The 24,604-nt window shown below is 43.9% G+C and overlaps 1 protein-coding gene across 1 annotated transcript; it reads right to left on the bottom strand.

Moving 5' to 3' along the window:
- Positions 1 to 1,931: 1,931 nt before the first annotated feature.
- SLC10A4 (solute carrier family 10 member 4) lies at positions 1,932 to 24,604 on the bottom strand. Its single transcript, XM_075566812.1, has 3 exons — positions 23,894 to 24,604; positions 18,713 to 18,923; positions 1,932 to 3,943 (listed from the first exon to the last, which is right to left on the bottom strand). Exons 1-3 carry the CDS (start codon positions 24,409 to 24,411, stop codon positions 3,455 to 3,457), a joined length of 1,218 nt encoding a protein of 405 aa, XP_075422927.1. The 5' UTR covers positions 24,412 to 24,604; the 3' UTR covers positions 1,932 to 3,454.

Consider the following 24,604-nt stretch of genomic DNA (forward strand, 5'->3'; position numbering starts at 1 on the left):
GGGTTGCAGACCTGCCTAAGACATGCAGATGAGCATACAGCTATATTTGCATATATATATATATATATATATATATATATATATATATATATATATATATATATATATATATATATATACAGTGTATATGTAGTAACACGTATACTTGTCCTTTTATGTGCAACATCTTCATTTTTAAGAGCAACTTTTGTAACACATTTTGCATGCTTTTTTAAATAAAGAGGTAATTAATATTAGGGACATTCCTTGGCTCCATATTTTGTGGATCGAGGTTTTACATACCCTGTCTTCAAATGACATTGCAATTAGTTTCTATAGAGAGGGAGAACCGCAAAACTAGGATTGACAGTCTGCCCTTGTCATGCTAGGTCAGTGGTTCTCAAATCCAGTCCTCAAGAAACCAGGTTTAAGGATATCCCGGCTTGAGCACAGGTGTCTTCATCAGGGGTTCAATCATTTTGACTGAACCATCTGTGCTGAAGCCGGGATATCCTTAAAACCTGACCTGTTGGGGCTCTTGAGGGCTGGATTTGGTGGTTACCTTACCTAAAATACATATGAATTCCAGAAGACTCCAGATTATCAGGGGCAGTTTGACCCAGTCCTGATTTTATTTACTTTTTGCCATCTCAGTTTTCTCCAGGGAGAAATACACAATAATTATCAAGAAATCAATGCTGCCCATTGAAGGTAGACAGGGTTTGTTCTTTGTATCGTTCTGTCACCATAGTTGGTGCCTACCAGATAATTCATTTTTAAAGTATAGTCTTATTTAGAAACAATGACGGCACTGGCTTTTTAGGGACATCAGCAGCTGGGGGGCCTTTAAAACACTGGACACCTCATTCCTTATTTCACTGATCCCGTCCTGCAAGGGGAATGTTCAGGTAAAAACAGTTCATGATTTATGTGGCATTAATTAAGATGTGTTCCTACAGTAGCTGGAAGTTACTCCCATTATCCTAACTAACTTTCTAGCATCCAAGAGAGCTACTGTATATTACAGTCTGCCAACCGAGGCCAACAAAACTGCACTGTAGTCATTTAGGACCAGGGTTACCCAATCAAACCAGTTGGGACTTTTTTTTTCTTTTCTTTTTTCTCATTGTAATGGTTTTGCCGCTGGGAGACTTTGATAAATGCGCCCGCCCCATAAAAATGGGAGTTTGTGTTGTGGGTGACATACCAATATCATTATACTGCAATCTGAATTCAGAGTGCTCAGGAGTCCTAGGCAGTTGCCTCCTTAACATGTCTTGGAGTTTCAATTAAATGAAAGTACTCAACAACTGTATGTAACTCCATCTAAAGCCATTTCTACCAGTCTGTGACTGTATCCCTTTTAAACGATGGGACCACTGCTTTGCAATGCCCTGCGTGTCTCTGTGGGACACTATAGGTTTAATAGTGTTACATATTTAAGGCTAATTGAGAAAAGCAATGACCAATGTCGCTTAATACAGTATACAGTTAAACTACACCTTGTTTTTTTTTGAGGAATGTATCATTGTGTCTCCCGAATAAAAGGCTCCGGTATAATTTTATAATATATAATACATTTGGCTAAAAGGGAAACCGCAAAATGAGCTCCTTGATTACCAGAGGGGCCAGGCCTGCAACTTCAATGCATAACTCGCCTGCTGGCAGCCAAGGAATGGAACCGCGTGAATAACACAGGGGCACATTGCCTCAGAGATAAGTGCTTAACTCATTACTTATAAGTCACTAAATGGCTTTTATATATTTTTTGTGGTGTTCATCCTAGTGGCTGTGAAAGTGTTTCATACTCATACTATGGTTAATGTGCACTTTGTGGGGATAAATGGTGTTTCTTCTGAAAAACATGATTTACTTGTAATGGTCAATGCATAATTCACCTGGTCTTATGTTTATTGAAGAAAGACCATATAGAGCTGCCCCTCCCCCCCCCCCCCCCCCATACTATTTGGAAGTTTAAAACAAATAATTTACTTAATAAATGCCCTTCAATATTTAGGTTTTCAATTGTACAGAAAGTGATATCAAATAATTTTTGCAGTTACCCTTAAAACTGGATAAAATTAGAACTTTTCTGGAAATGTTTTAGAACAAACCCCAAGTCCCTGCACCTTTGAAATCGCAGCGGCGTTTTTCACTCATACTAACCAATTAACCCAATGTCAGCAGGGCGATAATTATTGGGTTTTTATTTTGTGTTCCCAGTCACTGGTTTGTTTATCACGTTAGTATGATAGAGTAAGACCTGCAGACTGACAGGCCTGAATTGCAATAGATGGCAAGTTTCCTGTGCATTGCAGCCCCCTCTGGCTGACAAAGCGTTAATGGTTAAGTAATGAAAGTGATGAGTATTGCATTCTGTGGAATCTGTTGCACTTTAGGGAGTTTGCTTTTGGAACAACAACTGGACAAGGTGTTACATCTCTGAGTGCTTTCATTACAGATCTAATTTATGATGCAATGTGGGCCGTAGGCTGGAACGCTTAGGTATGTTTTGTAATTATATTCCTCAAAAGAAACAAGAACCTTGTTTTTATAGTCCTTTAACTCTCCCAATTCAGACAGTACTCTCTTAACTTTGGGGTCAACGTCTCGTCTCTCACCCAAATAACCTAAGGGCTAATTCTACATAATCCAAAGTGATCCTTTCCAGTAAATTGGAGCTTGCGTCAGAATCAGACACTTGACATGATGGTTTCCTTGTCATTCCCCACCAGCTTTTGTATTAGACCTTTGTAACCTATTTTCCAAGGACTGACCTCTGCTCATCTGAAGAAGACTTGGACACACAGTTAAGAATGCTATGACTTCCATGAACTATTACAGAGGTTCATATATTGTTACCTGTGAGTTACAATCTTTTGGTAAATGGGATAAGGACCAAACAGTGAGATTTGGTGGTGTCAGCAGTTATGGATTTACATTAGTGTAACTGTAAAAACCAAATGATGGGAGGTTGCAATCGGTAGCCAAGTGTCCACACTACACGAAAGTACAACAGGATTTGCAGACAAATAGGACTGATTACTTGCCCTTCCCCCCTCACCCCATGGAAATATTGTCATGTTACAGAGCTGATCAATTCTAATTGCCTCCTTTCAGATAGGATCCAGGATGCACATATTCTGTGATCTGAAAAGGAGGGGAACAGTATTATTTTCACTATTTTCACTACCAAATGACACACTGCAAACTGAGGCACAGAAACAGAAAATAATTGGTCCAAGATCGCTTAACATGTTCAACATTGACTCAACGACCTAATATGTACAAGGTTAACTCCTTCCCCCCTATACCATACATCTCTGTCATATCTGGGCAAAATTATATACACTTTAAACACAATAACATCAGTTCAAAAACCACACACAGCAATGTAATCTTGTCCCACTGATGATGATGCGTAAATATCATTTATTTCCCATTCATTAGTGTGTTCCCTGTGTTGGTTCCATCATTATAAATGATGTTCCTCCGTGACTACTGTCCCGTAAGATGTTTCAGTAATTTCCTCCTCCTTAAGTTTTTTGTAGGAGATATCCGTGTCATCCTCTTCATCGAGAGGCTCTGTTTTATGTAGGACCTCTGTTCTGTAGAATTTGTAGACTAAAACATAGATGCCTGCTTCTGCGGCCTGGAATAGTGCATACAGTAAGGGGAACATATACATGCTCCCAATGAGGTGAGCAGGAAAGGCTAATTTCAGAAGAGCAGTGCAGAGCTGAACATTTTGGCATCCTGTTTCCAGAGAGACCGTCCTCCTGCAGTTGGGTGACAGGTTGAATAAAGTACCTAAGCCATATCCCAAGGAATAGCCTATTAGAGGCATTACCAGAGCCACAATATAGACCGAAGGAGGGATAGTTGCCAGAAGCTCAGGTCCAAGCATTGCCCCAGTTAGGATGAAGAGGACGAGCAGGGTCACAAGCAGAGACCAGAGGGACACCTAGGGAAAGCAGAACAAAGCAAGAGCTAAATGTGCCATTCTCCAACAAAAACCACTGTTTTAAAAAATAAAAGTGAGAATTGAATTTAAATGCAAGTTGCCTCATTGTTATATGTGTTGAGCAAAATAAACAAAAATATTATCATTCTGCCCTTTTGGTCCTCGGACGGCATGTGAAGCATTTCTATGTATGAAAATAGCAAGTCCTATAACATATGTTGTCCTCCACTTAGTAAGATAATGCGAGGTAGATTTGCAGTTCAATGGTGCACACAGTCCCAGTATAACGTCTCCTGCAGCGCACTTCAATTAAACTAACAGAGAGATGTGTCACGGCGATACTGTATGTCTAATAACTACTGTATTACACTGCAGTCTAGTACAGATGGTACTGCTACAAAACGGCTACTAAATTGGAAATCAAATAAACTGATCAATTGTCAGTGTCTAATGGACTAACTCAAATCCAACCCTGTGAAATAACGTTCTCTTCAGGAGCGATAAGTGTTAAATATAATGAGAATTGGGGCATGTATGTACAGTACAGGAGGGCCCCGGGTATACAGCGGGTTCTGTTCCAGGGGCCCGCCATATAGTGAAAATCGCCGGAAAGCGGATCCGGCGATTTTCAGTTCTGTGCATGCGCAGACCGGCGTTTTTGCCGGTCTGCACATGCGTGGCCTACGGTCTGCGCATGCGCGGCGTACTATCCAACATGGCGGCCCCCTTCTCGGTGCCGACGGATCGCCGAGAAGCGGGGCCCTGCTGTATGTGTGTATGTACAGTATGTGTGTACTGTATTACTTATTATAGCGCCATCCAGGTACATAGCGCTTTGACATAATATTATAGCACAATGGGAATAAGTGCTTCAAGCATAAAACAATAGGAAAAGGAGTCCCTGTCCCAAAGAGCTTACAATCCAAGTGACAAGTGTGGAGAACTGCCAGAGACAGTAGGAGGGTGTTCTGATACGTGTATCTGCAAGGGGGTAAAGTCAGTGCATCTGAGATGTATATTATCAACTAGCAAAGCTGCCCCATTAACAGAGCATTGATTTCCATGCAAGGAACAGAAGTTTCTGCATTCATTTTACCTTCTCTCGCTATATTAAAAAGGAGACCTCTGATTGCCAGTCAGATTTTCACTGGGACTAAAATGCAATGTGTTAAAGTAATAGCCGCATTGGTTCTAGAAAAAAATGACGCTAAGATGCCTTTTATTGGGCTAATATAACGATGACACATAGGTGTTGCTCTGTGTACGTATGCATGAGTTTTCAAGTCTGCAAAGGTCTCACCTGTAGAAACATCAATTGGTCCAATATGCTGGTCAGAGTCCTAATTCAAATAAATACAGGGGTAGAGGTGTTTTGGACCGCACACACCAACTCGAGGATTATGAAATATTTGTCCGATGGTAAATATTTTGTAAGCACAAATTTTAATAGTGCCAACCGCTTGAGATAGAGAATATATATATATATATATATATTCTATCAAATGGAAATATTACTGTATGCTCATTTTGCATGTCTTAGACAGGTCTGCAACCTGGCCTTTCACCATTATCACCCAGCACACAACACTAACACTGCAGCAAGGGATTCTGGGAAATGACATGCAAATGAGCACACAGTGCCACCTTTTGCTTCAAAACCGTATAGCATGGTCCCCTATAAGCTTAAGCTTGTTGCATGGTCACAGCTTTGAGCACAGCCAGGGTTAATATGCATAGCCAGTAAACCCACCCGCAGACAGCCGTTTCGACCCTAAGGCTAAGGCCCCGGTCACGGCGATGTAACGCGCGCCCGTGATATTGGCGGCGCGTTAAGCTGATTCCCCGGTCTGCAGCTCACTGCAGGAGGAGAGACCCGGGGTGGCGTGGTGGGGGAGTGACGGGGGCGCGGCCATGACGTCACCTGGCAGGTTCGCCCTCATTGGCTGAACCGCCGGGGGATGTGCCTGATCGCTCGACGCGAGTCCTGCTCTCAATTCTATTGAGAGCAGGAGCAGCTCTCGCCCGAGCGCTGAAGCCCCCCCTCGCAGCGGGCCCGGCGCCATTGAGGGGAGGGCTCTCGTGCGTGCAGCGTCCGCCACAGCGGATGCTGTAGTAGGCAGCGGGGGGGCAAGGCCTAATGGGTGTGACGGGAGAAGCACTTAATAACACATTTATATTTCGTGGATCCTGATTGAGCAGAACAGGTTGAGCAAAATAAACTGAGATTTATTCCCTTGATAGGCAAACACACGACAACTGCAGAATAAACTTAATAATTGCACTTACGGGTAGAGGAACAGAGGATAATGTCCAGAAAGGCGCAAAGCACCAGAAGATTGTCTTTTAAAATGTAGTCCTTTTGCAAATTGCCAAATAAATAGTCAGTCCAAGCCTTCTGTGAATGTGCAAAGTCTTTTCTGGTTCTTTGGGGTTCATTCTGGATCACCAGGGCTAACGAAATCCTGAAGCAGGGCAAGTTTCCTTGTTGCGATGTTTTTAACCCCTTGCATTCTGGAATCGTAGCCACTGAACTTAGATCTTATGCGCTTGAAGAAATCAGGTAATAACAGCAACAACAGCAACAACAGCAGCCCAGGAATGAGGGGTACAGGCCTTTTTAAGGACAAGGACCTGTGAAGTGTTACATTAGCCTCATCCCATTGGCAAGGAATTATGTTCCTCCTATCAGAACCTGCCAGGTCACATGGGCAAATACTACAGCCAGCCCAGGTAACTCTGAGCATGCTCAGTAAGCAGCTTGGTAGCACTGCTAAATAAAAAGGGGCCACTCATTTCTGGGGACGCAACGTCTGGAGTTTTGGTCCCAAGGTGTGAAATATCCAGGATGAGTAACAGGATCTGCTACTCAGAAACATCCTGATTAAGTGACACTTTAAGGCTCTGGGGTCTTTCATCCCCCCCCCCCCCCCACATCCCTAGACGCATCGGCATCTCCCAGCAGGGGGTCCATATATGCATAACATTTGTTCCTTAATGCATTACAAAGGCAGGCAGAAAAAAATAGCATCCTGTCCGTACATTTTAAAACTGCAACAGAAAGGCACTTCATCAAAAATATATGTTTCCCTTATGACAAAGTTATATATTTAATATATGTGTTCTTGGGGTGTTACACTGAGGCTGCACACCAAAAATTAGGGTGCTGGCTCACTCCGTTCCTAAATTAGCAGTCTTAATGGAACGGCTCCTGTTATTAAGCACTGCAGGTAGTGACTAGCCTGCAAAAAGTGGACAACAATGCATATAGGGGAAAATGGTACAGGGGAACAGCATATAAAATTAACCCCTTCATCCCCAATACGAAATAGGGGTAACCAGCCGAGCCCACTGCCTTTATTAATGCGCTGATTACCCCCATTTTCGCCACATATCCCCCACTCAAAGCCCAAGGTTTGCCCTGGCCACCTCCTCTGGTGGTTGGGCTGACCGTAGGGTTTTTGAAGTCATTAGGTCTTGGGGATTGTCCTGCCGGGAGAGGCCATCAGTGTTCCCATGCTCACTGCCTTCCTTGTGCTGAATGGTGAAGTCACATTCTTGCAGGGCAAGGCTCCAGCGCAAGAGCTTGGCATTCCCTCCCGACACCCTCTGCAACCAACTTAGGGGGTTATGGTCAGTGATAACAGTGAAGGTTCTGCCTTACAGAGAGGGCTGTAGCTTCTTTAGAGCCCATACTATGGCCAGACACTCCTTCTCAATAGTGGCATATGCCACTTCTCTGGGCAGCCGCTTGTGGCCCAGAAACATAATTGGAGGTTCCCTGACCTCCTCCCCCACATGGCTGAGCACAGCTCCAATGCCAAAGTCTGAGGCATCCGTCTGCACCAGAAACTTCTTGGAATAATCTGGAGCGGCCAGTATAGGAGCGCTGGCTAGTGCAGTCTTCAAAGCCTGAAATGCAGCTTCACAGGCAGGAGACCAGACTACCAGCACAGACCGTCGCTTCTGGGTCAAGTCAGTCAGGGGTGTTGCAATGGCACTATACTGGGGAACAAACTTCCTATAGTAGCCTGCGTGCCTAGGAAAGCCATGACATGCTTCTTGGTTTTGGGAGTGGGCCACTGCACGACTGCCGCCACCATAGCTGGTTCTGGCTTGAGGTGCCCTCCACCCACCCTATGCCCTAGGTATAAGACTTCAGCCATCCCTACTAAGCACTTGGTGGGTATTAAGGTGAGACCTGCCTCCCTAATCCTGGCTAGCACCGCAGCTACCTGAATTAAGTGTGATTCCCAGGAGTTACTGAACACAGCAATATCATCCAGATAAGCCCTTGCAAACCCTTGCATGCCCTCTAGCAAACGATTGACCAGGCGTTGGAAGGTAGCCGGTGCATTCTTCATCCCAAATGGCATCACTAAGAACTCATAGAGGCCACTTGAGGTGATGAAAGCCGACTTCTCCCTAGCCTCCTGGGTCAAAGGGATCAGTCAGTACCCTTTACTGAGATCCATGGTGGTCAGATACCTTGCCCCTGCGAGTTCATCCAGCAACTCATCCATGCGGGGCATGGGGTAGGCATCTGAAACCGTCCCTGCATTGAGCTGCCGGTAGTCCACATAGAACCGGGTGGTCCCATCCTTCTTAGGCACTAGGACTATTGGACAAGCCAAAGGGCTCTGGGATGGTACAATTACCCCTAGGGCCAGCATCTCCTCCACCTCCCTCTCTATACTGCCCTTCACCTCTGCTGATACTCTATAAGAGGACAGGGATTAGGGAATGATCAACTAAATCATACTAATTGTAATTATGAAAAATAATAATGATATCTTTTAATCGATAATTATCAATACAGGTAGGTGCAACTGTGAATTGAAGTGAATCAGAGAAAATAAGAGATACAATGTGTTTGTATCCCTGAAGAAAATTCACTTATATGCACACTCCTGAGAGTAAAATTTTACTTTTAATATACAATACTTAAAACATATATTACCGAAAAAGATGGTATAATGAACACTAAAAATAGATTAAATAAGGTAAATACACACACCCCTGTTTGGCTCTCCAAGGAATATATAAATACTCCAGTTATTAATGTTACTGGAGGCTCAAGAGGGTGCAACCAGTCAAGATGAGCCCAAAAGAGCTCACTACTTGCAATCACTAGTGCAAAGGATGCAGTATCTCACACAGCAGCAGGAAATGATCTTAACCTATTTGTAAATAGTCGTTTGCAACGCTCAATAAATGAGATTATACCCTGGCTGCTACACTGTTTTTATATATATGTCTGCACTAATGAATCACTGGGAAAGACACTATGTTAAAAACAGCCCCATACCGGGGACTGATGACATAATCACGCGTCCAACGCGCGTTTCCCTCCTACTATGGAGCTTCGTCAGGGACAGATTTGCATACGGGGGGAAGCGAATGCTATTTATGCCGTCCGGTTGTCATGGTGACAATAACAACACGCCGCTGAAAGCGCATGCGCAGAAGAGTGCATGCAAACTGAATGTAAAAACCCCCCATTAAACGACTTACAAAGTACCTGTGAATTACAATTTATTTGTTCCTCATATCAGGTAAACATATATATCCTTTAAGCTGTGGTAGTTGTGCCGCATTGCGCCAACCCGATCCTAAGTTGTTACTGCGCATGCGCAAGGTGATAGCCTCCATACCTCTCATACCCTGCGCATGCTCGTGATTCTACTTCATGGGTTATTAATGCGCATGTGCGAGGTGATATACTCCGTGCCTCTCTTATCCCTCAAATGCTGGTAAAGTTGTTACACTTGTCAATGCGCATGACACGAGTGATTAGCCTCTGCAGGCACAAAATTCCTCGGTCGTACTGCGCATGTCTCAGGTGATAGAGATAAACGGAGCCTGCCCCACACATCACTAAACATGTAGAATGAGGCAGATAAAATATTGCCTAATAGCCTCAACCTCATGCATGTTGTGAAACAAAATGAGTGTTCAATAGGGGCCACTTAATGGTACCTAGACACACAGAGCACATTGCTGCTGCCAACAGCTTTATAGGTAAAGTGGCAGTGGGGGTGATACATGCAGTGTTACCCCTTGTTTTATAGCAAAAAGGTGTAACCATGTACATAAACATAGTGAAATATAATAAACAATTACACTTTATTAAACACACAGAGTGACATAAATAGATTAGTGTCAATATAAATTTAGTGTGTGTGGTAGATTATACCAAGTAATAAACCCAATATCAAAAAGGGAGAGATGGGTTTATAGATCAGGCAATTGGCTGAGCCCTACCAAGGGGATGTACCGATGTCAAGGGTGCAAGGCGTGTAAATATGCTATCACAGCCAAGGTGTTTGATAGCTCTGACAATATGCAACGGTTTAATGTTGATAGTTTTATCAACTGCAGAACAACAAACGTCATTTATCTTCTCATCTGTAAATGTGGGAAAAAGTATGTAGGGAAGACTACCAGGCAACTGCGTCGTAGAATACTCGAACATGTCAACTCGGTCAAGCATTCTGCTGAAACACCAGTGGCCAGACATGTCACGCAGTTCCATAATGGTGATATGGATAGCCTTGAATTTATGGGTATTATCATCTGAAGTGTCCGGCTAGGGGTGGCAATATCGATCAAATGCTATTGAGAATCGAAGCCGAATGGATCTATAAATTGAAGACCAGAAGTCCCTTTGGACTTAATGAAGGATTCACGTACACCCCATTTATTTGATCTAATCCTACATACCACTCTCCCCTTTGTTTCCACCTCTTTTTATTGTTGTTTGGGTTATCGTTTTTCCGCCAATTCAGAGTTTTGACATACATCCTTGTCACCATTGGTCATTATAGACATCATTAACGGTGCATTTCTAAAAGCCATACCACATGTTGGTGTTATCCAGACCATGATATTGTTGAATATTATATCATATTATACATTTCATTATTGTGATTTATTTCATTTTGCATTAGTGACTATATTGCCTGATCTATAAACCCATCTCTCCCTTTTTGATATTGGGTTTATTACTTTGTATAATCTACCACACACACTAAATTTATATTGACACTAATCTACTTATGTCACTCTGTATGTTTTAATATAGTGTAATTGTTTATTTTATTTCACTATGTTTATGTACATGATTACACCTTTTTGCTATAAAACAAGGGGTAACACTGCATGTATCACCCCCACTGCCACTTTACCTATAAAGCTGTTGGCAGCAGCAATGTGCTCTGTGTGTCTAGGTACCATTAAGTGGCCCCTATTGAACACTCATTTTGTTTCACAACATGCATGAGGTTGAGGCTATTAGGCAATATTTTATCTGCCTCATTCTACATGTTTAGTGATGTGTGGGGCAGGCTCCGTTTATCTCTATCACCTGAGACATGCGCAGTACGACCGAGGAATTTTGTGCCTGCAGAGGCTAATCACTTGTGTCATGCGCATTGACAAGTGTAACAACTTTACCAGCATTTGAGGGATAAGAGAGGCACGGAGTATATCACCTCGCACATGCGCATTAATAACCCATGAAGTAGAATCACGAGCATGCGCAGGGTATGAGAGGTATGGAGGCTATCCCCTTGCGCATGCGCAGTAACAACTTAGGATCGGGTTGGCGCAATGCGGCACAACTACCACAGCTTAAAGGATATATATGGTTTACCTGATATGAGGAACAAATAAATTGTAATTCACAGGTACTTTGTGAGTTATTTAATGGGGGTTTTTATATTCAGATCGTATGCACTCTTCTGCGCATGCGCTTTCAGTGGCGTGTTGTTATTGTCACCATGACAACCGGACGGCATAAATAGCGTTCGCTTCCCCCCTGTATGCAAATTTGTCCCTGACGAAGCTCCATAGTAGGAGGGAAACGCGCGTTGGACGCGTGATTATGTCACCAGTCCCCGGTATGGGGCTGTTTTTAACATAGTGTCTTTCCCAGTGATTCATTAGTGCAGACATATATATAAAAACAGTGTAGCAGCCAGGGTATAATCTCATTTATTGAGCGTTGCAAACGACTATTTACAAATAGGTTAAGATCATTCCCTGCTGCTGTGTGAGATACTGCATCCTTTGCACTAGTGATTGCAAGTAGTGAGCTCTTGGGCTCATCTTGACTGGTTGCACCCTCTTGAGCCTCCAGTACTCCAGTAACATTAATAACTGGAGTATTTATATATTCCTTGGAGAGCCAAACAGGGGTGTATGTATTTACCTTATTTAATCTATTTTTAGTGTTCATTATACCATCTTTTTCGGTAATATATGTTTTAAGTATTGTATATTAAAAGTAAAATTTTACTCTCAGGAGTGTGCATATAAGTGAGTTTTCTTCAGGGATACAAACACATTGTATCTCGTATTTTCTCTGACACTCTATAAGCGTGCTTATGCAGATCACCTGGGAGCACAGGCTGATGTGTACTATGTGCCCTGCCCAGCTTGTCTGAGAACAGGACCCTAGGCTGCTCTACCCTAGCCCCGGCTTCTGCCCCTGCCTTCCTACCTCCCAGGGCCCCTAGCTCAACTAGGACCCCCCTAGGAAACCCTATCCTACCTAAGAGGCCTGGCACTGCCTGAGCTACTTCCTGAAACATGTTCCCCATTCCTGGTAACAGGTTCAGGAGCATCTGCACATAATCACCTGCTTTACCCTCTGGCTGGCAGGCGTCCCAGGGGTGGCCAAAGTCTGCCACTGCCCCTGCTGCCTCCGGCCAGAAGTAAAGCTGCAACAGCTGGGTTCTCATGTGAGTGACCCCCTGATGCGCCACTAGAGACCGGGGAAGGCTACCTGCAACACTTGCTGCCTACCCTCCCTGGGTCCCACTAACCGTCTTCTACCTGTCCAGCCCCTGGCTAACCCGGTAGAACCTGTCTCCCTACCCCAGAGCCTGTGGTGCCACAACCTGTGGTCTGCCCCCCTGCTTTCCCAGGACTCGGACGCCCGCAGTCCCATACCTTCTAAGCTGGGGTCAGCTTTCACTGCATTCCTATCTGCTGTCCCTAATTCTAACCACCCACCCTTAGTCTCTAAGTCAGGGGTAACAGGGACAGGTAAAGGGAACAGTAAGTCAGTCACTGGTCGTGACTCAGTAGTCTGGCTTACCTGTCTGGTCTCCGCAGAGGCCACTGGAACCGTTGGTCTCAAATGCAGAGGGACAGAGGTTGATTCTGCTGTGATTCCTGATGACAGGCTCTTAGGAATCGCCGCAACACCAGGCAATTACGCAGCAACCACACAGATCACAGGCTCCAGGTTATTGCTAAGGCGCACCTCAGCAGCTTCCCTGGACAAAACCCCCACCTCCCTCATGCCATGATTGGCACCCCCATCCAAAATGATCTGGGCACCCTGTAAGGACAGCAGCCCTCCACCAGGCATGTTTCTTTGCACCCCGGTGCCCGGGAGCAAATCTTCTGGCTGCACCAGAATAACAGCAGCACCCAAATCTGGCAAGCTCCCTGCTTGCCGGTCACCAAAGGTAACCCTCCGTGGGTGCCTGCTCAGGACATCAGCAGGCTGCATCTCGACTGATGCACTTGGACATCCTCTGCTCACTGCTGCTGGCTCTGAGGTGACAAAAGCAGCATCTGCTTGGGACATCCCTCTTGTTTGTGGCTCCCTGGCTGTGCTTTGTTCCTCTGTGTGGGCCAGCCCAATCTGGGTTACTGGCCCTGCAGCTTGTGAACGTTGCGCCTGATGGGGTCCCCCAGACCGCTCACGGTCCGGGCAATGTGGCCGGATGTGGCCCACCTTGTGGCAATGATAGCACCATCTCTCAAGCTTGAACTCCCCAGTATAGGGCGTGTCGCTGCCCACTGTGTGTTTGGGAGTCCGCGGAGGTGCAGACTGGTCCCCCCCTAGCCGGAATGGCTGCCTCTCTGGGGATTGCTGCGTTGCTCACCAAGGGCTCTGCTGGTTACATATTCATTTGCTGGCTCTGCTGCTTCCACAGCAGTTACTCTGGGAACGTCCTGTTACCCGCTGACAAGGTGGGAGTGAGGGGGCCTTCCAAGCGCTGTCGACAGGAGCTGGAGTCGCTGTTCATAGCTAAGCCCTTCTCCCCAGGCGGTGAGGAGTGCAATGAGTTGAGAGGTAGCAAGTCCGGTCGCCGCAGTGACTGATCCATCTGCACCCCCTGGCACCACGCCACCCTCTTCCAGGCGGTCACTGACATCCTCCCGCTGTCCTTGCAGCCCCGGAGCTGGAGGGACCTCCTGCACTGAGGCTGAGTACTGTCTGCTGGCGGGGCCATCCTGCCCTCATATTCTTCTAAATCCTCCTCCAGCTGACTCTTTGAACGACCGTCTGTCGTGAACCCGTACCCCACACATCTCTCCACTATCTGCGCCCGGCTCCAGGTACAAAACCTTCCTGAGTGTGGACTCATGGTGCCACTCGGGTATGGGTCCAGAGACCAGTGAATTATCTCGTGCTTCTTTGGAAGTGTGTGTAAGTTGCCACTTGTCTGAGGAGCTTGCAATTTACAAGGTCCTCACTATATTACAGAACCCCACAGGAAACTGGAATATAGGCTCAATCAGTATCTCACCAGCTGCCACCAGTTTTAAACGCTTGTGACGGGAGACGCACTTAATAACACATTTATATTTCGTGGATCCTGATTGATCAGAACAGGTTGAGCAAAATAAACTGAGATTTATTCCCTTGATAGGCAAACACACGACAACTGCAGAATAAACTTAATAATTGCACTTACGGGTAGAGGAACAGAGGATAATGTCCAGAAAGGTGCAAAGCACCAGAAGATTGTCTTTTAAAATGTAGTCCTTTTGCAAATTGCCAAATAAATACTGTAGCCAGTCCAATCCTTCTGTGAATGTGCAAAGTCTTTTCTGGTTCTTTGGGGTTCGTTCTGGATCCCCAGGGCTAACGAAATCCTGAAGCAGGGCAAGTTTCCTTGTTGCAATGTTTTTAACCCCTTGCGTTCTGGAATCGTAGCCGCTGTACTTAGATCTTATCCGCTTGAAGAAATCAGGTAATAACAGCAACAGCAGCCCAGGAATGAGGGGTACAGGCCTTTTTTAAGGATAAGGACCTGTGAAGTGTTACATTAGCCTCATCCCATTGGCAAGGAATTATGTTCCTCCAATCAGAACCTGCCAGGTCACATGGGCAAATCCTACAGCCAGCCCAGGTAACTCTGAGCATGCTCAGTAAGCAGCTTGGTAGCTAAATAAAAAGGGGCCACTCATTTCTGGGGACGCAACGTCTGGAGTTTGGTCCCAAGGTGTGAAATATCCAGGATGAGTAACAGGATCTGCTACTCAGAAACATCCTGATTAAGTGACACTTTAAGGCTCTGGGGTCTTTCATCCCCCCCACACGTCCCTAGACGCATCAGCATCTCCCAGCAGGGGGTCCATTTGTTCCTTAATGCATTACAAAGGCAGGCAGAAAAAAATAGCATCCTGCCGGTACATTTTAAAACCACAACAGAAAGGCACTTCATCAAAAATATATGTTTCCCTTATGACAAAGTTATATTTCTTGGGGTGTTACACTGAGGCTGCACACCAAAAATCAGGGTGCTGGCTCACTCCGTTCCTAAATTAGCAGTCTTAATGGAACGGCTCCTGTTATTCAGCACTGCAGGTAGTGACTAGCCTGCAAAAAGTGGACAACAATGCATATAGGGGAAAAGGGTACAGGGGAACAGCATATAAAATTAACCCCTTCATCCCCAATACGAAATGGGGGTAACCAGCCGAGCCCACTGCCTTTATTAATGCGCTGATTACCCCCATTTTTGCCACAATGGGTCTCATCAGTGTGGGGTTGGTTATACTGGCTTTGCAAAATGAAGCAGGGATAGGTTTCACCACACTGCGCCATACAGTAATATTTTAATATTTTCGTGTGTGTATGTATATATATATATTTATATATATTATGCGCACCGATGCAGTCCCTCATATAACTGAAATAACCCTGTGCTTTTTTGGTTCTATGGCTGCTACACCCTTGTTTGCTCCTTAAGAACAAATGGGGGGGGAAAAAACTCCCATTTATAACAAATTATATATATATATATATATATATATATATATATATATATATATATATATATATATATATATATATTTTTTTTTTTTTTTAAAGAAATCACTGTGTAAGTTTGGAAATGACAAACCGTGGTACTTCTTCACATCAGATTTCATCACTACACATTTGAATAGACCTGTTACAGTTTTGAAAACTCATTCATAGCAAATATGTATGCGTTATTTTCATGCATGTTTAATAAAATTAACATCCTGAGAAGAACCTACACATGTTTTCCTTAACCCCTTAGCTACCAGCAATGGCAATGCACGGTCGTGTTGCAGGCTCACCAGCAGTGAAGGTGTTAATTATTCACTCTAGTGGGGCTGAATTCTAGCAGCTAGTTTTGTCAAAGAAAATGGGTTTATTTTGCAATTTTGGAGCCCACTTTATTGAGGCAACATGTAAACTGAACACGTTATTGTGTACATGGGCAGCATATTCAGGAGCAGATTTCCCATAAGGCTTTACAAGGCTATGTTTTAGGGGGTGTGGGGCAATTTGTGTGTGTCTTCTGTTTTCCGGAGCGGGCCCCCTCCTGTAGTGTAGCGTTGTCATGGCGATGTGACATCACATGAGAATGCACTGCCATAACAATGGGGCGTCGCATGCAGCTGTGACGTTGTGTTGCCATGACAACGCGACATCACTGCGTTGAGGAGTAGGGCCGCCCCCGAGCCTACAGGCGGCAAAAAGGGAAATCCGCCATTGATCTTATTAACATAAAGCTGTGAGATTATATATATCTCTATATCTATATCTCTCTCTCTTGAGAAAGGTCCCAATCGTGGACCGAAACGTCGGTTCTGTGTCTATTCATTCAATACACTTGTTTGATCAATTCTGGAGTGCTGCCTGCTGATTTCGTTCCCTAACGGTATCGTATTGCTTATACTGTATTCCATTATAGGATATGCACCCACACCAGTGACTTTTCTTACGGAGTGCCTTTGGTTCCTTTCTATGATATATGTATGTGTGTGTGTATATATATGTATATATATGTGTGTATATATATATATATATATATATATATATATATATATATATATATAATATATATATATATTACCAGAAACCTAAGGAAAATTAATTACAAGCTTCAAATAAGGAAATGTGCCATGCAAAAGAAAGTGTGGATCCCAGTCAGTATTTCAGTCTATCTTGAGTTTCTTCTGAACAATGTAAAAATCCATTCCCTTTTGGTCCCCTTGCAAAAAACTGATTTCGAAATAATGTCAACAACACAAAAAGAATGTCGAGTAACCTGAGTGTAAGAAGTTGAGCCAGAAATACATGTCACTTGATGACATCTATATATAATATGTATTTTATTTAAAAATGTTATCACTTTTGAAATTGTGGTCCTCGTCTAATCTTAAGATATTACATTTAGAAAAGCAGGATTAAAATGGCAGCTTGGTGTGGATTGCTATAGGGAAATGGCAAATATACAATTTAATGGCTTATTCCGTAAGCCCCAAAAGCAGCCGATTACCCGGTGATCGACTGGAAACTCCAGTTAACATGAATTGGATATTGCATTTGGGCTTATTGTACAGCCACAAGTGGTATTTTTATTTGCTGTATAGCCATTAGATGTTCATATAAAGGAATAAAATAGATTATTCTTGGGTTATAAAACTGTATCCTAACGTAGCTCCAAATGCATTTTGAAAGTCGTGATTAAAGGTTGTTGCTGCTAAAAGGGTGATTTGACGGCTCAGATAATATTTATGATGGTACCATTTTATTGAGCAGGGAAGATCATTAATCTACGTAGAACACAGGTGGAGCACAGATATAAATCTTTCAGACTAAACGTCTGTTTTGTGTCCAAAATCAATAAATCAGAGCGAACCTTGCTATATGGTATTGGCAGGTGGTGGATCTGCTTACACTGTACCTCGTAGGACTATGACCGATTCTATTGTCTGAGTCTAAATGGGGATTGATGTCCTTATTCCACAAAATACTGGATGGGTCGGAGGTATTTGCTTAAACCCCTTTGTGTCAGAAGGGCCAGGAACCCTTTGCAAGGTAACACTATGCAGGCCGTTCTTTCCGGGAGGGAGTTAATTTAAAGAGGATTTCAGATAACTTTGTCATTTTATATCTTTATACACCAGAGCCGCAATAGGTTTCATTCTGGCCCTAAATTCTTGTGTCTAAATACTAGGATCTAGAGTTTGAAACTTCTTTTGGTCAGCTGTGCAAGTCACGTTCTGGTTCATGGCCAATGTTAAAATGGGTTATATTCTCCCACAGAAAGGCATCGTGCTGCAGTGTATGGCAATGTATTACTATTTGCTTCCAACACCCCACTGCCTGCACATCAAATTCACACAGAGAGGGGTGAACGAGTAGTTTAATGGTAATACTGCCTTTATCGTGGGTGAACCTGAATCCCGGTGTCCGGTCTTCTTGTGACCTTTGGACAAGTCCCTTTATCTTCCTGTGCCTCAGTCACCAACATTAGATTATAAGCTTTTTGGGCAAATTCAACATACGGCACTGTGTACATTACCAGTGCTACACAGGAAAATAATTATTATTATGTAATATAATAACGAAGATAAAGGCCTTCTTTTAGGTTTCTCTGTCTCGGATCTACAATTAAACAACAACATGTTCTACTTTTTCCCAATGCATCCTAAATGACTAAATTATCCAAATCCTTAGATAACAGAGATGAATTTCTAACTTACCTTTAGCAGAACGTCTGCAATCCTGCTGTAGCGGTAACGTATGAAGACCCCCAAACCAATAGGCAGAAGAGTACTACAGAGAGTAAGGGCCACCGCCCCGAGTGGTAGAAACTGCACCAGTGGTGTGTTAATCCAGGGGCGGCTATAGATCCACAAGCACAGAGGCATCAACAGCAGCGCGAGCAGAGTGGAGGACGTGGTCATGATGATACTACATGGAAGAGCAAAATGACCAGTTGTATTTATTATACAGCTCTGATGCGATGGTTTTTAGTATCTACACAGTCAAAGAAAAGCAGGAGCACAGCGTAAGGAAATCATGCACAGGTGCGCCGACGAGTATTCTAAAAGTTGCCTTAAACGTGCCTTGGAAAATCTGGGGCTATCACCAACAAGATCCAGGTACATGCTGCAACATTTCAGTGACATTTCTGCAGAGACTAATGGCCCATCGGATTAACAGCGGTGGTCCCTGGCAGTCCCATTCAGTTTGAATGTGATTGCCAGGGACCCCCGCTGTTAATCCGATGGGCCATTAGTCTCTGCAAAAATGTCACTGAAATGTTGCAGCATGTACCAGGGTCTTGTTGGTGATTGCCCCAGATTTGTTTTAGAATACTCGTCGGCACTACAGTATTAAACATACCACATAGTTACACCATCATGCCAACGGTTCTACCCCTATCAGGACCTTCCTCAGAGAGACTTTCTGTACTCCCCTGCGCTGTATATTGTGTTTCATAATGATATGATTTGCTGCTGTTTTTCTGACTCCGTATTGGTGGTGCCAGCCTGGGATCACACACCGACAACAGCTTATGCATTGGTGATTATTAGTTGTACTGGATATTTATCAATCGCGGTTGACGTTTCACATTATAAGGACCCTGGTAGCTAGATAGCCATGACTGCCGTTGTCCTCTAGAACGACCTCCTGTTCCAGAGGGTCTCTAATACATTGTATGCTCCACTGGAAGTAAAATGGTGAAAGGTGTGTAGCCCCCTGCTAAACATTCCCCTTCTCTGCATGTCAGCCCTGTTAGCTGCAGGCAGTGCCAGGGTTAAACGGTCTTCAGAAGACTAGGCATGTGAGGCAGTAGGAGTTGCTACTATAATGTGTCTACTATGTTTCCCCCTTCCAGGCACATATTGGGCCCTGTGACCTCTAGACGTTGCTAGAGGGTCACATGTCTGGTGGAGTGACCAAGTGGCAACAGGTAAATCAGCCCAGATACTGGGGGCAGAGTGGTAGCCACGCCCTGGGTATAAAAGGTGGGGACCCGCCCATTTATCCTCAGACCATACCCCAGGGCTGAACCCTTGACATCAGGAGGTCTCCAGGCTCTCCTAGCCGGTAAAGCAGCAGGTGACATCTGTATTGTTTTCTAGCAGGGACAGTACCCCAGAGTACAGGGCCCATAGAGGTGCCATTTATCCCGGCATCTGATGCAGGAAGCAATTCATTCCCAGGGTTAAGTAAGGTCCAGGGGTGGATCTATACTAGTTCCTGGCGCCTTTCTCCATTAACTCCTTTACAAAAAGCCGGCACAGACTCTCCAAGATAACCGTGAGATGCACAGGTAACCGTGAGATGCACAGGTAACCGTGAGATGCACAGGTAACCGTGAGATGCACAGGTAACCGTGAGATGCACAGGTAACCGTGAGATGCACAGGTAACCGCTGAACGAACTATTTTCTGAACAGGTACAAACCCTGTTAATGTATAAAGACTGTTCCATCTACCTCATTTGCCACTGTACACCCTGCCCCTGCTGTCAGGGGGGAGGGGAGGATAGGGGTGTTACCGGTGCAAATGCTGCCTTCTTGGCATTGTACATTTTACAATAACAGAAACGATTGTAGGACTCTCGTTTTAAAATCTAAGGTTTTCATTTTTCAGTACCGCCCCTCACAAAACCCTGCATCCTGGGATCGTGCAGTGGTTATATAAACAGCAGTGGAACATATTGCGCACATCTTTCTGAGCGCGCACGTCTTTCTAAGCACGCACATATTGTGCACGTCTTTCTAAGGCCTCGTTCAGGGTGCTGGCTTCGGAGGGAGGGCGTGCTGCCGTGAGAAACAAAGTATTCAATTTGAATACTTGTTGTCAGGGTAGCAACTGCCCTGTCTCCGAAGCCAGGAGTTGAAGCTGACTACAGTTTCAGTAAACGAAAATTTCGTTTTTTGGAGCTGCAGCAGCGTCACAGGGACCAAGGCAGCCAATGAAATCATTCTTCAGAATGATTTCATGACTGCAACTTGGATACTTACCCTGCCGTGTGTAACCCCGCCCCCTCCCCAACGCTGAAAAGTCTGCTGGGGGATAAACACAGATCGCCCAGCAAACTGCAGCACTGCCTCCCTCATGCCCTCCCTCCGAGTCCTGCAGCTGACACCTTGAACGAGGCCTAAGCACGCACATATTGCGCACGTCTTTCTAAGCACGCACATATTGCGCACGTCTTTCTAAGCACGCACATATTGCGCACGTCTTTCTGAGCACGCACATATTGCGCACGTCTTTATGAGCGTGCACATAGTGCGCACGTCTTTCTGAGCGCGCACATCTTTTTAAAGATGAGCAAAATATATTTGACCCGATATTAAATAAATTGTTAAGCACGGTACTAATATTTGTTTTCCATCATCGATGACTGTGGAAAATCGTTTTCACGTTTCCCAGAATGCCAATATCCCGCTGTATGCTGGAGCTGGACATCTCTCCGCAAGTCCGCACGTGCAATCTACAGTGATTCTGTCCACCCGTTGCTTATGCAATCGCATACCGTGGGCATCTGCTTGAATTTGTACAGTTTTGTGTATGAAATAATTTTAATTTTCCCTCTGCTGCATAATAATTAAATGCATATTGTATGATCTATTCCATGGCAGCTTTAGAAATAAATAAATAAGTCTGAGTACTGAGGGAGCTGGGGTGCAATGCAGAGCAATGAGTTCAGCTCCCTCTGGCACGGAAGAGGTTAAAATTAAGGGTGGGCACTTTTGGTGCAAAATATTTTCGTGTTTTTGCATTTTTACCAAATCATTTTAAAAATAAAAACTCTTAAGCAGGAAAAGGCTGAAATAGCCTAAAAAAAAAAAGAATGACAAATGCTAACCAGAAGTGTAAAACCGAGGAACATAATTAAGAAATAAAAATAACATGAATGTAAAATATGATCTAAATATATTGAGAGGAAACACCTAGATTTGGGCACTGGACATTATGTGTCGCTTCTAAATGTCTGGGTTTGAAATATAAGGTTCTAGAAGATTCTGATATCAAACACCCTGGCTTGGCCCATCTCTAATTCAAGGTACTTTGATTTCCTGACTCTTGTAAGGATGGAATCTGTGTTTCTCATCCAGGGTCTCGTGTCCCTGTAATATTAATCTGGGGGGCTGGGGGAGGGGGGGAGGGGTTCACAAGAGGCACACAAATAGAGGCGTAATCTCTGTGTATTGTTCGTAAAAGCATGTTCAGTACGCAGACTAAAAAGTAGGACATTGGGAGAAAATGGCCAATCTTGTTAGTTACAATAACACTTCAACTGTCAATGCAACTGTAAATATCATTTGTTTTAGTAACAAAGTATTCAATTTCGGTTTCTACACAGTTTTATGAGTGTTAATGAAATAATCTTTGGGTTGCCAAAGCAATGGTGTGTATAATATATATGTATTATTTATGTGTATATAGATATATATATATATATATATATGTGTATATAGATATGTATATAGATATATATATATCTATATATATATATATATATATATATATAGATATATATATATATCTATATATATCTATATCTCACATATGTGTTTTATAATACATAATATAGAAGCGTTCTGCGTTTGCCGGGGATGCGTATATTATAAAAGGGTCAACAAACATTGCATTAACTGTTATTTGCCCCTATTCAATAGAAAAGTGACGTTTCATATTAATGCTGGCTGGGCTGCTACTTCCCAGACAGCTGGGGGATCTGACATGTTCAATGGCCTTCAGCCTCTCTCATTCTGAAACGTGTCCTAGATGACGTTCATGCTTTTGCTTCTTCAAAGCAACATTAAGGTTTCTTTACTTACTTACATCCCAGGTCCCGCTTGGCAACATACGGTATATACCGGAGATGCAATGAAGTGATCGTACTTAGTGAAGAAGTTCTATCGTTTTTAACGGGGTTTTTTTTTTTTTTTTCAGCTTTGCAAATGTAAATCCTTAAATTTGGCTGCTCAAAGCACAATATCCTGGAATAGACAGAACTGTATCTCCTGTTTTTATCAGAGGCTTGAAACAGGCTCGTGCCTAATCGAGGAAAGGATGTAGCAGAAAACGTGCTGTCATTAATGCCTTCAAATAATAAATAAATATTATTTTTTTTTTTAAACAATCAGATTTAAAGAGAACCACACAAAAATATATAAATTTGTACATTACTTTTTTTTTTGTCTCTCCAAATCTAGTGGAAATTTGTATATCGGAATTTAAAATGTATTGGTTGATATGTTGAGAAATTATCTTACATTTGGAAAATAGAAATCGGGAGAGGCCAACTCCATTCCTCAAGGGCCACCAACAGGTCAGGTTTTCAGGATATCCCCTGCTTCAGCACAGGTAGCTCAGTCATTGACAGCCACTGATTGATCCATCCTGTGCTGAAGCAGGGAAATCCTGAAAACCTGACCTGTTTGTGGTCCTTGAGCATGGGAGTTGGCCACCCCTGATTAAGTATCCTTTGCTGTGGTTTATCTACAAGATTAATATTGTCTTTAAATGAATTCAGGTACATCCCACAGAATCATATTGCCAAATTCTTCCACCTGTTCCACCTTCCCTCCTGTGGGGAGCAGATCCACAAAGTCCACCTTCATTTCATGTCTCGCTTTCTCTGGATGAAAGAAGGTAAGTGGCTGTTGCTGGTGCTGACACCATGAGATGAAAAAATTCAAGAGGGATTCCCTGACAGGTTCATTTATAAGTCATACAATTACATAGTGGCAAACAAAACACATCCATTATTTATAGTACATAAATCGAATAGTTACTCACTGAATGCAACTGAAATGCTCCCTGCTTCTCTAACTTCTCTTTTCCTCCCCACCCCAACCATCTGCCCCTGTCTCTAGTGATTCCCCAGGGTTGGGTGTTGCTGGGATAGATAGGTACCTGAGGTTCATATCTCCATTCACCAGAAGCGACATGATGTTGGAGAGGTTTCCTCCGGGGCAGCAACCACACAGCAGCACGGCGATGGCAGCCACTTCATTGAGTGAGAAGATCAGAGCCAAGAGGAAAGCCACCATTGGCATGAGGACAAACTGGCTGATGAGGGCCAGAAGTACCCCGATGGGTCTCCTCAGATGCTCGCCGATCTGGCTCACCTCCACTGTGCAGCCCAGACCCAACATGGTGATGCACAGGGTTACAACCACAAACACACTCAGACCATGGTTTAGTGGGGTGTCCCAGAATGGAGCAGGGGTGGCAAGCGGCTGTGGCAGATCTGTAACTGTCCTCAGTGCCCCCAGTACCATTACAGAAGCAATACTGCTCAGATCTGTCCAGAGATCTCTAAAGGCACCAGTATCACCAAGCCCCGGTGACCTCTGTGTAGAGTTGTCCTCTAAACTCCATGGTGGGGAGTCAGAGACCATATCCATCGCACTAGAACTTGAGTTTTCCATTCCCACAGTTCTGCTGCTTTCTTTGTAGTCTCTACTTGTTTCTGAATGAACTGCTACTGAGAAGGAGGAGGAGACAGGCAGCCCCTATCTCATCCTCAAGCAGTAGCCAGGCACTAATCAGGCTGTCAGAAGCAGGGATGAACTTCACTCTCTTTCTACAGTATCTTATCCCATGAAGCCACCCATCCCTCCC

Source organism: Ascaphus truei, chromosome 1, assembly GCF_040206685.1.
Source record: "Ascaphus truei isolate aAscTru1 chromosome 1, aAscTru1.hap1, whole genome shotgun sequence".
NCBI lineage: Eukaryota > Metazoa > Chordata > Amphibia > Anura > Ascaphidae > Ascaphus > Ascaphus truei.

Bases quoted from the DNA above. Each gene is read 5' to 3' on its own strand.
- SLC10A4 (XM_075566812.1), bottom strand. From the start codon at position 24,411: ATGGAAAACTCAAGTTCTAGTGCGATGGATATGGTCTCTGACTCCCCA. The intron at 18,924-23,893 runs GTACCTATCTAT...TCTTCCATGTAG, and splicing joins AATGGAGATATGAACCTCAG to TATCATCATGACCACGTCCT. The intron at 3,944-18,712 runs GTAAGTTAGAAA...TGCTTTCCCTAG, and splicing joins TTGCAGACGTTCTGCTAAAG to GTGTCCCTCTGGTCTCTGCT.